At 31.2% G+C, this 16,370-nt stretch overlaps 1 protein-coding gene across 1 annotated transcript; it reads left to right on the forward strand.

Annotated features, from left to right (window-relative positions):
• The first annotated feature begins 1,799 nt into the window (after positions 1-1,799).
• Positions 1,800-7,632, forward strand: LOC129940961 (protein valois). Its single transcript, XM_056049494.1, has 5 exons — positions 1,800-2,297; positions 2,359-2,547; positions 2,618-2,789; positions 2,927-3,119; positions 6,879-7,632. Exons 1-5 carry the CDS (start codon positions 1,950-1,952, stop codon positions 7,144-7,146), a joined length of 1,170 nt encoding a protein of 389 aa, XP_055905469.1. The 5' UTR covers positions 1,800-1,949; the 3' UTR covers positions 7,147-7,632.
• The last annotated feature ends 8,738 nt before the right edge of the window (positions 7,633-16,370 follow it).

The raw sequence follows: 16,370 nt of genomic DNA on the forward strand, positions 1-16,370 counted from the left end.
TGATGTTTTTTTTTCTGCCTTGTTCTCTTTTTGATTTTTTTGCATATTTTTTTGGACCAGCAATATGTATCCTTACATCTTTTTTGCTTCTGTTAAGTCTCCTTGCTATCTCACACGTCCTGAGGGTCGTAAATCCTTCAGAGGATCTTTTTTTGCATTTTCTGTAGCTGGTAAAGTCTTTCTATCCAATTAATTTAAAACAGTTATTTTCAACACTCTCTTAGATTTTCTATACACAAGTTTTTAAAAGATCAAACTTGTAAACTCCTGCACGGAAATATTTGCCTTGGCCTCATCCTAGTGGAGCATTTTTTTATACGCTTTTTTAGTATTTTATTGTTTGATATTGGAAAATTCCAAAGCTCGATAATAATTTTTCCACAGATAGTAAAAGTTTCCGGCTACAACAAAGTTTCCGACTACAATAAAAAATCTATTCCATAATGTGTAGGCTCGTCCCAGTGATTGGCAGTGTATGTCGCAAGTAAAAATTCTAATTCGCTTATGATGGAATAATGGGATAAACAAATACAAAACAAAGTGGAATCTAAAGCTAAAAGAATTGAAACCGTAAATTGGATATTGTTTAGAAAAACTTATCTTTAACTTTATATATGAAAACAAAGTCATATACAAAGTCTTTAGTTATAATCTTTGTTCATATAAAAAGTTATGATTCAAATATTAAATACTGGGAAAATAATATATCAAAATAAAGGGTTTGTGTATTTGGAAGAACCAATCGAATCCACAAACACTTTATTTCGATAAGTTAGTTTCCCAGTATTCCATATATTTTGTGGATGGGTTATTTCTTAGGTTATAGATGGTCTTGGCGTTTCTTCAAAAACACCACATACCAAAACATAGTAAAAAAATTTAGACATGTAATTAATTTTAAAATTTGGATCAAAATTTGGTTGAGGGAATTTCAGAACGGGTACGCTAGTAATATTTGTATGTAAAGATTTATGCTGCTCAAATTACCTACTTTATTGAACGATTCATAATTTGCCGAACAAATGAATGATCTTTCGATTCCAGTTTCTTTTGTTTTGTTGTTGTTAACTTCACTATATTTAACGTCTCAATTAAACAGTTTATGTATATTCTTAAAATATCAGTAATTTCTGCATTCTAAGACACAAAATTTGTATATACGTAAATTCAGCACTTTTGTTGTTAGAGAACAGAATTTTTATAATTCGATTTCTCGAAAAATTCTCTATCATACTTCGTAGAATTCAAAACGAATGAAAAGAAATGCAAATATAATTTGATTGCTAGCTGAGAATGAATAATAAAATGTGTTTATATTTTTATCTCCTGCTATTTCATCATTTGAGAAAATTTTCAGAAATCTTAAAGTAATATAAACTGGACAAATTGCAACCCAAATTGTTGTTTTTTAAAGGATTTTACAGAAAGCTTATTTTATGAAAGCTTAATGGAATAAATTTCCCCATTTCGGTATTTTTTTGACATAAGCAGGTCGTAGCTATAATTTATTTATGGTCTACATTAATCCTTATGCACTGCATAACTTTAATCTGTTTATCGAATTTTATTAATTAAGGTTAAGTTTATAAATACGACTGCAAGTCCAAAAATCGCCGAGTGCAATTCCATTGTGTAAAAAGTCAGACTCTCAATTCTTGAACACATCCGTCTGAAAAAAGATTCACCAACGAAAACAACACCAACCCAACAACACCAATAACGAAAAACAAAAACAACAAACAAAAAACCACATTGTGTCAAAATGACAGCGCCCAAATCCAATTTGACATTTTGCGCTGAATAAAAAAAAGAAAGATGTCAGGTGAATTTAGGCATTCCTCACCGGTGGGCTGCTAACCTCGTTGTTGCGTTTAATTTTTTCACAATTTTTTTGTTTAAACGTGAGTTTTTAGAAAAAAAAATCGTTTCACCACCCCCGCGCTATAATTATGTTCCCAAGCTCCTATGGTGTCCTCTATAAAACACCAGATTACTATCATCCGCCCGAAGACACTACAGCACTGGCCTCGAACACTTACTATCCCAATCTGAATTCCCGCGACTACGCCAAACGTCCACACAATCGTCAGCTACGCATTCATCCAGCATGGGAATGTGTAGCAGCGAATGTGGATGGAACTTATGCTTTAGCTACAAATAAATTAACTGGTCGTGAATGGTCTAGCTCTTTGTGGGGTTTCGAACGTCGTGAGCATATTGGCGCCGAAAAGAAATCCATTTATAAATTGCAATGCCACTCTTTGATATCGGCAATGCGTTTTGTTGCTAAAAATATTGTAAGTTTAATTGAATTTTGTTGATAAAAGAAGAATTCAATTTAAATCGTCACGTTTACAGCTCCTCATATCCTTTCATTCCGGCTGCGTCCAACTTTGGTCCACAAAAACCGAAGTGCGCAGCATTAATCCGTATTGTTTGTTCATGATTGGGGAACGTTATGAGCATACTCATCCAATTTTATGCTTGGAACAGTTCCATGCTGATTCAAATAAAGCAATAACCGGTGGGAAGGATTGTATGCTGAAGGTGAGTTTTCTTTCTATTCGAATGAAAATGAGAAGAATTTTCAATTTCTCGTCAATGGTTTTGAATGTAGATTTGGGACATGGGAAAGGCAGATTTGACTTCCGTTCATACTTTACGACACGCTCATAGCGATGTTATTACTGGTATTGCCACTTCTCTAAGTCAGCCGAATATCTTTGCCAGTTGCTCCTTGGATAAATCTACACTCTTGTGGGATGATCGACAAGCACGTCCAGCAAAAGGTTAGATACTAAAGTTTTTGACTTATTTTCTTTACGTTGTGTCGCGTGTGTGTATGTGTATTTTATTTGTAAATTTATTTGAAACGCAATTCGTTAACCAAAAATATATTTTTATTTTTACATTTTTGAAAAAATAGCAATATACGACAATCACACAGACTGCTTCAAGGCTTGCGCCTGGGCAACAAAGGCCATATCTCCAGACGAAAAGATCATCCATCTCGGCGACGAAGATGGTAAAATTCTTACATGTGATATACGAAAGCCAAATGAATACATTGAAAAATTTACTTATAACGACAAACCGGTCAGGAAGATTCTTCCAAGGGGGTAAGTTGTCTCCTTGTTTTTGTACAGATATTTTTGTAGGGGTTCTATTTTTGTAAAACAAAATGTTAAAGCATATGATTTCTTTTTTGACCAGAATCGATAATTATGTTAGTAATTGAACTGTTTACGTGAAAAATACAACTACTGAGCTTCCCTTCGACTTGAAATAAGCTTCAGCCTTAAGTGACCTTGAGAAAGATTTTATAGCAAATATGGCTAATTTATCGTCAATTTTTTTTAGAAAAATAGCAAATGCTCAGGCAGTGAAAAAGCAATGGCCTCGCCCTCAAGGAAAGTGCTTCGAGTAGTGTTTCCAATTGGTCTAATATTTGACAAATTCGTCTCAAATGTTCGCCTTCAGCTCGTTCTAAATGGTTCGTTAGCATTTACCAAAAACTTATCTTTTCATAGATAGAAAAGAATGGAGTGCTGTTAATTCGCATTGTCTGCGGCCAATTAATGGTTGCAAGACATAGAGCTCCGTCTTATTGGACTCACATCTAATATATTTTCGCTATTTTCGAGCCCTAGTTCAAAAAAAATTGTCAACATACAGTGGCTCCCACGACTAATCGGACACATGAAATATACATTTTTGTAATGCATTTTCTCCAAGAAAATGAATATATTTTAAAACATTGTAGCCATTTTATGTGACATTTAGTCACATTTTTATTTTAACTAAGCCAAAATTACAATTTAAGCCACTAAGATTAATCGCAAAGCTTCACTCACCTCTTCCTAGTGAACACACTGTGTCTCTGCATAATTAGGATAATAATATCGCCTTGAGTGTGTGCTTATTATAAAAAATAAATAAATAAAAGCCGTTCTATTATTTTACACCTCTCACCTAATATTTACTCGTAGTACTCAGTTTTGTATCCTTTAGATTAAATTGCTTTCTCAAGGCGTGGAGGTATTGAAGCGACAAGTTTTTTATCTACTTCAGGATTTATTTTTTCCCATTCCTCTTGATGTCCTGAATGTTCCGAAAGTATTTTTGAGCAGGTCGACGTCCCAGTTCATGCATTATATGCTCGATTGTATTAAGGTCAGGTGACTTTTTCTGTGTTTTAAGCATATTAGGCCAGTTATACAATAACAACTGTCTTGTATTCCGACTTTACTGACACTGGACCACAAATGTTTTTTCAAAAACATTTATGTAAGCTATTTGATGCATTTAAACATCCACAAAATGTTAGTTCCAATCACCGGAACCTGCAACACATCCCCAAACGTTGGCCAACCAACCACCATGCTTTACAGTAGCCCGACTATGCTTATGAGAAAATTCTTCATGTACTTTTCACCAATCATACATTCCGTGAACAAAACTTAATTTATAATATTGATAATATTGTCTTATGTCTAATGGTTAACTAACTATACAAAAATTTGTATTCCAAGAAGTTGTATCCGATGTTATATATTCATTAAGAAACTTAAATCCTTCCTTTCCCTTTTTTGACCGATGTATTACGATGCACGCCTGCACTGCCAATTCGGTCATTACTTCGATGGCGATGCTTCTTCTTTTGACGATTTCGTTGCTGATTTCTTGCTTGAGGTCTCTTTCAAAAAAATCTTTAAAGATTCCAAATATAAGAAGGAATTTTAGTTGATATGTCAGAAAAGTACGATGAGAAGTACGGATCCAGTTTCTTTCCTTTAACTTGTCTGCTCACATTATGAATCCTTTTTTCGTTTTCAAATCGTGAAATGATGTAATGGACTGTGAAAGGGCTACGTTGCACAATTGTTGTTTTTGCTCGTACTGAATTACCGCCCAGGCTATGCAAAACAACCAATTTTCTAATTTTCAAAAACGTTTGGTTTCATTTCGACGTGGATGAGAAAACTACCTTAAATGTAAGTAAAGGTCTTTCGTAATGCAAGCTTAATAATAAGATTGCCATTTGAAGTGAAAAATACATTTACAGAGCTATTAAAGTGTGAAAGCAGTGAATTTCTGACTATGTGTGATAGCTTAAATTAAGGAGTTGTGCCCGCACAATGTGTGAGAACTTAAATTAAGGAGTTGTTTTTGTTTTTAATTTATTTGCTTATTTAAAATTTGAAGTGCAGTTTTTTTTATTTATCTTCATTTGAACTTATAAATAAGTTATAAAATGATGATTAAGTTCTTCTACTTCTGTACCTTTTCTTGGAGAAAGACAATTGCGAAAATGTTCATCATCTTTGTCCGATTAGTTGTGGGAGCCACTGTATTTATACCTGACATTTTTGAAGGTTATGGCGTGTTCTTCCTCATTTTCTTCCAATAATGAACATAAAATATTTCTGTTTATCGTCCCGTTATATAGTTGCGTTATACATTATGCGGTTTCAAAAGTTAACGTATATAAAACACATAATTATAAATTATTTTTGTTTGAACGTTGAACGTTGACATTATGTGTGAAACATTACATCAGTTAAATGACCACCACGCGAATTGTTGCAAGCATCGATTCTTTTGAAGTAATTTTCGAATACTTTTTAACACAAATTGGCTCTATTTCAGCCATAACTTGACGAATATTGGTTTTCAAGTGCTCAAAATTTAAAGGTTTATCTGCATAAACACGACAAGAAAACTCTCCAGCTGTGTTTAATCGTTAAAAACACATATTCTCCAAGTCGTATTCGTCAATAGCAGGAAAAAAAATCGGTTATTATACTACCATAACGCTCCGAATTGACGGTGACAGTCGTTCCATCGTCGTGCCTTTTTGTGGAGGAATGGCCTCTCTTCAATTACTTGACGATTCTCAGAACCCCAAATACGACAATTTTGTTTATTAACATACCCACGTCAGCTTCGTCGCTGAAGAAAATTTTTTTTCGACAAATCGCCGTCAACCGCCTTTTGTTTAAGCACCTATTCAACGTATCTACGACATTGTGAATGGTCAGCTGGCTTCAGTCGTTGTGTGCGCTGGACTTTCACATACAGCAGCAATATTTGCAAAGGTACGAGCAAACCGATGAAGCACAGGTTTGCTTGACAATATCTGTACCCAATCCAGTCTGTTCAAATTTCTTCACAATTTTGTCAATTGCTTGCGTAGTTGGACGATTATAATCTCCTCTTAAAGCTGTGGCAGAATCACCATTTTTGTAGTAGGTTTTAAAAATTAAGCGATCCATTTTTGTAAATATTAGACTTTCAACTGAAAAACAAATTGGTTAACAACTTAGTTTGACGGATCTCGAATTCGAGCCCTATACTTTTGAAACCGCAAAATGGATCACTCGTCTTATGCTTCGAGGTAGATTGCGTAACATGCAAGGAATTTTGTTGTTCGTCTCCAATGAAACTTCTACTAAGCACTCAGGCTTGGGCCCACATGTGAGTATTGGCAACCCCTGTACAGAAATACTGTACTAGTTAGGCCTCTTTATAATCGCTCTTGTTAAATTTAAATAGCCAGCCGTATTGCTACCGATGTATGTCTTTCTGGCGATGAGCAATTTATCTCATGGGCATTTTCGGGCCATGTGCACTTTACTTTATATGAAGCTGTTGTTAGTTTTGACATAAGACTAAAAGTTTGTTAACATTTTCTATGATGACAATCGACCCTTTCAACGTAATTCAGTTTTAAAAAACACTCAAAATTCCGTACATAATTTTATAAGAATATATTTTTAGCAATCATCAAAATCGTGTTTTTATTCTGATATCAGAAATCTTCCAAAAAAAAAAAAACTGATTATTAATTTTGTATTTTTATTTTGTTATTTATAAAGCTCCCGCTTAGCTGTGATTGGTGATTCAAATAAAGTGAAAGCCTTCGATGGAGATGTACAAATTTATGAATCGTCCGAACCAAGAAATTTCGTTCGTGACGGACTCTGGACATCGGACGATGAATTTTTTACAATTGGATTCGATGGACAATTAAGGACGCACGTTGTAGTTGCGCCACACCGTTGCGGACAGTGTGATGAGTGTGTCGCCGATTTGGAGAAAAAACAAAAAATATTAAATCTTCCAAAACAAGAAGAAACACCATGAATAATTGGTTAAATTTAAAAAAAAAATGTTTTTCTTTCAAAACAAAAAACATAAAGTTTTTATCTCCTATATTTTGCCTTAAAAAATAATAATTGCTTACGCTTTTGGCAATAATATGATATATAAAAAAACACACACTACCACACCTCCCCCGCAAAAAAAAATACAACTAAAAAAAAAAACAAAATTCGTTTGCATTATCTATTAAATTCTTTTTAATTAGTGTTAGCTGATGTCTATATAAATAAATCAATATAGATATTAGATAAAATGACAACAAAAAGGTAAAGAAAAACGAGAAAAAAACAGTTCCACTTGGTAAGAGGAAACATTTTAAAAATTGTTATCAATAGAAAAAAGAAAAAAACAAAATTGGACGAATGTTAAAATTAAAATTTAAAACAAAAAATGTGAAGACAGAACCAAATTACATCTGAGGTTTATTGGTAAATAAAAAAACGAAACTAAGATATTTTTGCATAAAAAGTTGTTTTTACTTAATTAAAAGCGGGTACAGGCGAAATAAAATAGACTTGGAAACATTTTTGGAAAATGACTTACTTTTCTTTTGTGTTATCTTTGACATTTTCACTACATTGTTGAACTATTTGTACAAAATTGATTTATTCCTTTAGTTTATTTTTTCTTATAATAATTCAAGTACTTGATTTATAGATTCTATACAAGGGTAAAATTTATTATATATTGATATCAATTGATTGAGGGGGCTATTTGTACCACAGTTTGATCTACTGAATATTGGAGCGGGTCGAAATGCTGTATTTTAAAATACTGTATAGTCAAAATTCCGAATGATACTGTACATACTATATGGTCTGTGGTCATAGCATAATACTGTATGGTTAATATTCTGTATAATAATAATAATACTGCGCCTCAAAATGCTGTATTGTTTAAAAACTGTATAATTCTGAAAGTTTTGACAGATCAATTAGTTTGGAGTAATTGTTTATGCAATTGTTGATTATGATAGGAACAATTCATATACAAATATGAGAAACACAAACAACTAAGAAGAAAATGAGAAAGAGAAAATAAGTAGAAGATACAATTTACATTGGGCAAGTTCAGGCGAGATAAGGGACTTGAAAGTAAGGCAAGTTTCTAGTATCTGGTTGGCCAGCTGCCAAAAATTTGCCTTCCAATTAAGGCAACTTCATTGGAAATTTGACTGGAAAGTTAGTAATCTATTTCTGTCGAAATGATAGTTGATAATAGCCGCGTTTTATTATCACCATGATCTGATCCGGATCTTGGATTATCATGCATTACAACAACAACACAAGATCCTGCTTTGTGTTTGGATCTCAATTTGAGATCCAAAATTTAATTCTTTTTTTCACAACAAGGAGCGCTCTATCATTGTGATTTCACATGTAAATGTTGGTATCATTGCAAACAAATTAAATAAAACCTGTATTGCCATATAAACATTTTAATTTGACTGAAATAAAATATTTTTAAAAATAAAAAGCGAGAAGCTTTATATTTATTTATTTGGTATATAATCCATGAAATAATTAGATATTTTAACAAACCTAATTAATTGGTGAAATTCAAATAATTAAGTCCAAAAAATGTATATTTGACATAATTTATGGGTAATATTTTGCCCAAAAAAAAGGAACAAAAAAAATCATTGAGCAAAATGTTCTATGGGCAACCCTGCTTTAAATGTCAAAAAACATAAATAAAATCGAGAAAGCTGCAGCAGAAAAAAATGTTGAAAATACTTTTACATGGGAATTTTTTGAAATCATTCTTTAAATTGAAAATGGTTGTAAGAAACACTTAGGTGACATAAATTAGAACTCAGAACCGTCTGAACCATCTCAATTAAGAGAGTAGTTTTGAAATGACGGTGGGTTGTATGTAACACTTTTAAGAATTTTGTATGATTTTCTCTCGAAATTCTTGGAAGTGTTACGTACAAACCACTGTCATTTCAAAACTGCTCTCTTTATTGAGATGGTTTAGACGGTTTTGAGTTCTAATTTATGTCACCTAAGTGTTTCTTACAACCATTTTTAATTTAAAGAATGATTTCAAAAAAATCCCATGTAAAAGTATTTTCAACATTTTTTGATTTTTGTGATTTACACATTTTCAGAAGTTGTGGAGCTACAACTGGAACTTGAATCATCATCGATAAGATTCAATAGGGATAAAATTGAATTGTTTGATTCTTCGCTTTCATCACTTTCAAATAAAAACTGCAAATTATAAAAGTTTTTAAAAGAGAAAAGAAATAAAAATTAAACTGAATACTTCGATCAACCACAGCAGCTTCCATTTTGGGTATTTATTTATATTTTTTTTGCTTCGAAATGTCACTTTTGAAAGAACGAATTTGACACTGCTACCAAACTTAAAATAATAAAAAATATGATGATCCAATGCTGTTTTATTATCATGATCTGATCCGGATCAGATCACGGTGATAATAAAACGCGGCTAATGTTTTTTTATTCAACTAAAAGCTGAACTTTGTTACGCTATGATTTATTTATTTTCTGTTTTTGTACTATGAACTTATAGTAGAGGTTTGTGAAGTAAAGTTCTGAATTCGAAACTCATGGAATTTTAAAAACTCTCATTCTTTTTGTGTTATGTTATTTTAAAGACTTGTGAATTATCATAGGTATTATATGTTATTTTTCAAGGGAAGCATATTAGAAGATTTTACTAATGAAAAATTATTAGATGTTTTCTTTTAAAAAAAAAAGTGTTCTGTTTTCAAAATTCTGTATTTCAAAATGCTGTAAATAAGAATAACAAACAAACATCGTTTTGATAATGTAAAAAGTGTTTTTTTTTTACATTGTGAAAACGATTATTATTTTGAGAAATATTTCAAATACAGTATTATGATCGATTCAGTATTTCATTCCCACCCCCCTAAATATATAGCTCAATTGTTGCTGCAGTCCTATACTTTTACGACTAAAACTAAAATTTAACTAATATAGAACTGATGGAGATGATATTGGCCCATTTAAAATGCCAACTATAAAACAAAATTGCAAAAACTTTCTATGACTGGTGAGTGTTGGAAGGTTTATTAAATCGAGCCCTTGAAAATAAGGGGAAAGTGTCTGTTCATGTGACCATGGAACAAGAAGAAGCCAGAAACGCATACATCATCTCTGAAAGTCCTGCTATCTGAAATGAGCGACTTTATTCAAGTATAGGTCTTACAAATGAAACAAAAGAAAGTTTAAGAACGTAAGGGTCACGGAAATCCGCGACCGAATATCTTCATGAATCCTAGGATCCTATTAGCTTTTTTAACTATGTATCAAGAATCAAGAATAACACTTAAATAAAAAAAACAGACTTTTTACCTTAATGACGTACGAAACGTTTAATTAAAATTAACTTTTTTGCTTGCAAAACTCATGATTTTACACTTGTCAACATTCAAAACGAGACGATTTTTATTGAACCATTCCCTTAACATTAACCAATCTTTTCGCAAAAGTAAACAAGTTAATTTTATACTTTTGAACAGCTTAATGACATCAGCATAAACCAATTTTATAAATAAAAATGGACATAAATGGTTTTCCCGAGAGACGCCAAAATTTACAACAAATTGATCTGAATACTCATACGAAATACCACACTGTAGATTCTGTTTTTGAAATACGATGAGATAAAATTAAAGAAGTTGATGTTAATACCTTGATTGTTTAGTTTAAAAATGAATGTATTGTGACAAAATTTGTTAAAGGCTTTACTTACTTCAGTAAATAAACAATCGACTTCTCCACTTACTAACTTCAGTAAACAAACAATCGACTTGTCCATGTTTTTCAAAAACATCTACACAAAAGGACGTAGAGTTAAATAAATTAGGAACTGTAGATCTCTTTTCAACGAAATCGTTCTGATTATCACATATAATTGAATATTGAAGTACAATGAAAGCACATTACATACAATAGACTCAAACAGTGTTGGTACAGATAATTTAGCTAAAGGTCTGTAGTTGACAACTTCATTTTTATGAACTTTCTTGTGCACATGTATATTGAATGCAGTTTTTAAATATTAGGAAAAAACGAACTATTTAAGGACTCATTTAAGAGAACACTTAACGAATATGATAACAAAGTAACGCACTTTTTTTAAGATGGAGTATGGTCCACCATCAAGTTCTGGTCTAAAACACTCATGCAATTTTATGATACTCTGCGCAATAGTATGTTCCTTTATTTCAAATGAGGAAAATTTACATCAAAAGAAGAGGATTAAGAACTGTTGTTATCGTTTGTATCTGTGAAAGCTTCTTTGAAGATGTTTGCAAACATGTTTGCGATAACCTTAGTCCTAACCTTAGGGTAGCCACTAGTCTTCCTTTTACAGTTTACGAATTTCCAGAAACTGTCTGGATTAGAATTATTGTCGCTTTCTATTTTAGAAATATAACTATCATATAAAAAATTAGAATACTCAATGAATAATCGTTTTAGAATCAAACAAATTTCATAATCTTCATCAGCTCTTGTCCTTTTTTTTATTTTGTATATTTTGAGATGTGGATCGAACCATGGAGGTACATTTGAGTTACTACGAGCCCTTTTAAGAGGAATTGTTTTGTAAAAACAGCTAAAGAGTGTATTATTTAAAGCCTGCACAAATCGGTTTCCCCAACGTTTAGTTCCTTTTTAATTTACTATCATATCTCTTAAAAATTATAAAAGATGTCAACTGAAACTTCAAAGCTTTGAAAAAAGAATCTTAAGTGTCTTATATAACATTAAATTTCTGCTCGATATTAAAAGAATAATGGATTTCAATTACCTTTTTTATGTATTCACCTCAAAATTTTTCAGGAAGAAAAGATCAAGTTAATTATGCCGTTCAATTTGTACACAGCGAATTTCTTCCTTATGTTAGGCATGTAAAAATATATCTAGTAAATATATTTCTCTATGATATTAGGGCCGGTACAAGTCTTAGAATTAGTACTCGAATCGGTATCAACTCATTTTTCATAATTTGGAACTGAATATTAGCTAGAACTCGTTTTTTAGCAAGTATGTTCCTAAAGCTAGCTCGAATCTAGTTAATTTAGCAGATATCGAAATTGAATCGGTACCAAATGCTTTTTTCACAGAAGCTATAGTTTGAATTGGATATTTTCTGACAGCAGAATCGACGGTTTAGGGCGTTTAAATTAAATTAGACAGTTTATTCAGTTTTGTAACTTTTCGACTGCTGTTTTTTTTTCAGAAATAAGGTCATTAATTTTTGTTCATCTATAATTTTGTGTAAATTGCTGGTAATTTTTGGTGAAAAATCAATTTAGTTTTACGTGCGAACAATATGCTTCAAAATATTTGATATGCCAAATCAATGTGAAAAATAAAATGAAGCGGATTAGTTCTTAGGACTGTTTTTTTTTTTAACTAGATCGCGTACTAGTGACGTGACGAAATGTACGAGTAAAAATTTTTTAGTAAGGACTTCGTATCAGGAGTAGCACCTTTTGCCTATCTAGACATAATACTACTCGTATGAATGTTTAGGGCTTATGTAAATAAAGTTTAAATGGTAAGTTTTTTTTTTTCAAATGAAAAATTTTTAATTTTTCATATGAAAATATAAATAGAACTAAATTAAGAAATCGATTATATTTTTATTGTAAAGAGTAAATCTTAGTAATTAAATTGATTACTTTACCAGTTACGACTGGTTATTAAAACTGAGTATCAAAATAACATTTTTTTAATTAACAACGTTCTTGTATTGTGTCATCTAGTCTTTAATCAAATAATTTGTCTAATTTAAATTTTTGAAAAAAAAATTCTTCGTTTGAAATTTCGGATATCCTTGACATATAAAAGTAGTAATCGAACAAAATTTATTTGATCAAAGACTATTTTCTGATGAAAAAAAAGTATGTAACATTTCAATAGGTTGTTTTGTGAAAAACATGGTTACATTTTAAAAGATGACATAATTTGAAAAATAGTTCCTTGAACAATTCTGATTAAATTTACGCTCCTGAAGTAGATTACCATCACTACTTGAAGATAAGGTACATTTTAAGTCACTGAATCTGTTATGAAATAGCTTTCCAATTAAGGCATCTTAGTCAAGAAAGATCTCCCTAACTATCAAGTCAAGTCTACGTATGTATGTACATTAGAGTGACCGCAATAAATCGATTTTCGGAATTGGGTCGGGGGAACCCCATAAAATGATCAGTCCTTGCAGATTTTTAGATAGCCAAAATTTCAGCTCGATTGGATAACGGTAAATGGTGCCGACACACGCTCAAAGTTTCAAAAAACTCTTTCCTTTCTCTGTTTTGCGAAGTAAACTAGCCCTAGCTCCCAAACAACTGTCCCTATTTAAGTTAGTACTGTTACACATAATTCACATGCTAAATGTTTTTACCGTCACTTACAACAATGTAGTTAGTAACCGAAAAGCTTTCAAGTCGTTGATATTGTTTAATTAGCAAAAGTGCAAGCTCGTATATTTCAATAAAAAACAAACGCGCTTTTTATTCGATTATTATTTTTAATATACAATAAATTGACCGATTAAAAATTGTGAGTGTTATTTCTGTTGTGTTTTCTACAATATTTTTAGTCATTTTAAGGATTTTACAGATATTTATTCCGTTCTTTGATATGGCATCCACATCAAATATAAAAAGCCGAACCCGTGCAAAAATATTTCTTATAGGCTATGCGTCTCATCAAATAACAGGTTGTAAATTACCCTCAAATCGTCAAGTCTGAAATGGTCAACATACTTTTGATAAGCAACGAGGCAGAAGATAACAGAGTTGTAAATCCAAGGCTTCAGAAACATCAACTTGAACAATTTTTAACAGCTGGGTTAAAAAACATTGTCAACAAGGAGACATTGAACTTTTTTAACCGTTTAAAAATAAACGTAGATTTTCTGAAAGAACCTCCAAATCTTTGGCCCGAAAACCCCCATTTTAAGGATGGTTTCAAAATAGTAAAATCACTTAAGGTCGTAAATGACATGGCAGAAAGAGGAGTCAAATTAATAACAGATTTTAATGACCTTTTAACAAAAGATGAGGATCAAAAGCAATATGTTCTTCAAATAGTCAGTGAGTGCCGAAAATTGTATCCAAACGTTTCAAAATCCACTTTATGTAGACCTCTAGATTAAATTATAATCTTTGTTTAGTATTTATTTCATTTATTATGTATCAGTAAAGAAAACTGTTTTATGTTTCGTTCTCCAAAATAAAAAAAATAAAATAAAATTCCTTGAAAAAATACGATATCTATCAATTTTATCAAAATTTTCTTATTTTTACGTAAATTTATTCATGATATTTGTATTGAGTATTGACAAAAGTACTACCTTTAATTAAGTACATAAACAGTGACAATACGGTCAGCTGTTTGGGAGCTCGATCTAATTTTATTCGTAAAACAGGGAAAAATCGGAGATTTTTGAAACTTTGAGCGCGTGTCGGCAGCATTTACCGTTATCCAATCGAGCTGAAATTTTGGCTAGCTAAAAATCTGCAAAGGCTGATCGTTTTATGGGGTTCCCCCGTAACGAATTCGACAAAAAAAAATTTCTTCGGGAGTTGCGGTCACCCTAATGTACATATGTCAAAATGGCAGTTTATCATCTTTTTCGATTCAACTTAAAGCTGAGCTTTATTACTACATATATGATTTATTTATTTTCTTCACAACTCCATGTTATTATTTCTGTAAATGAGTAATATTTTTGTACAATACAAATTACAAATCGTGATGGACTTTTAACTTATCTGAAAGGAGTGTTTTGTAGACCATAATGTTATTGGTAGTTTTACTATGAACTTAAGGTAGAAGTTTGTGAAGTAAAGTTCTGAACTTAAAATTCATGACACTTGGCAAAGAATGAAAGTTGACTTCAAATAAAGTAACTTATTTTTTCTGAACCTACCCATTCTTTGAACGTAAATTCACACTATCTAGTTGCCTAACTAGATAGATTTTCAGATTTGATTGGGCAGGTTTAGATAACATAAAAGAGTTGAAGTAAAGGCAAGTCTCTAGCATCTGATTAGCCAGCTTTCAAGAAAATTGCATCCAATTTTGTTTTAAAGTTGAATGAAAAATTAGTCAAGAAAAATCTCCAATACACTACTATCAATAAAAAAACTCCCTACTTAATGTATAAGTCCATAGAAAGTTTTGTTTTGTATTGTAACAAGGATCCTTTACATGATCGGCTGACATTTTGATGTAAGCAGACTAGACTTGATAGTAAGAGCAATTTTTCTTTACTAACTTTCCAGTCAACTTTCGAATAACGTTACTAGAAACGTACCTTAGCTTCAAGTCCCTTATGTCGGCTGTACCTCCATACTGGCCATCCACTTGAAATAAATTTTTGCAAGATATGTGTTTCGAGTCTTGTTAATTTAGGCATACATTTTTTCGTTTAAAAACAAAAACTTAAAAAAGAGGCTGGGATGCGACCCACGCTGATAACTTCCCATCCCGTCTGTCGATTTGTCTTGCTTAAAAGTTTGTCTATATGTACTAGTATCGATTTTACCAAATTTGCGTACTATTTTTTATAGATTTTATTTTTTATGAAAAAACGGACTGTTGGATTTTTATATAAAAATCACTGAACATTGAAAACAATATTTTCTGTAAAATAAAATAAGTTTGAAGCCAATATTTTGAATTTTTGAAAAGCTATTTGAGTCGAAAGTAAATGTTTACCAAGTTTTAGTATTAATTCTTTTAGAGTTTTATTTTTTGTAAAAAAACCGTCAATTCGATTTGCTTCAAAATTCTATCGAATGTTGAAAACAATATTTTCTATAAGATAAAATTAGTTTGAAGCCAATATTTTATAGATTTCAAAAGATATTTGAGTCGAAAATCAATTTTTACCAACTTTTGTTAATTTTTTTTTTAGGTATTTAATTTTTTGTACAAAAACTATCAATTCGATTTTTTTCAAAATTTTACTAAATGTTAACAACAATATTTTTTGAAAGATAAAAGTAGTTAAAAGCCAATATCTACAATTTTTGAAAAGATATTTGAGTCGAAAATCAATTTTTACCAACTTTTATAAATTTTTTTTTAAGGTTTTTATTTTTTGTAAAAAAAACTGTCAATTCGATTTTTCTCAACATCTTTCAGAATGCTTAAAACAATATAACTTATAAGATAAAATAAGTTTAA

This window comes from Eupeodes corollae, chromosome 1 (genome assembly GCF_945859685.1).
Source record: "Eupeodes corollae chromosome 1, idEupCoro1.1, whole genome shotgun sequence".
NCBI classification, from domain to species: Eukaryota; Metazoa; Arthropoda; class Insecta; order Diptera; family Syrphidae; genus Eupeodes; species Eupeodes corollae.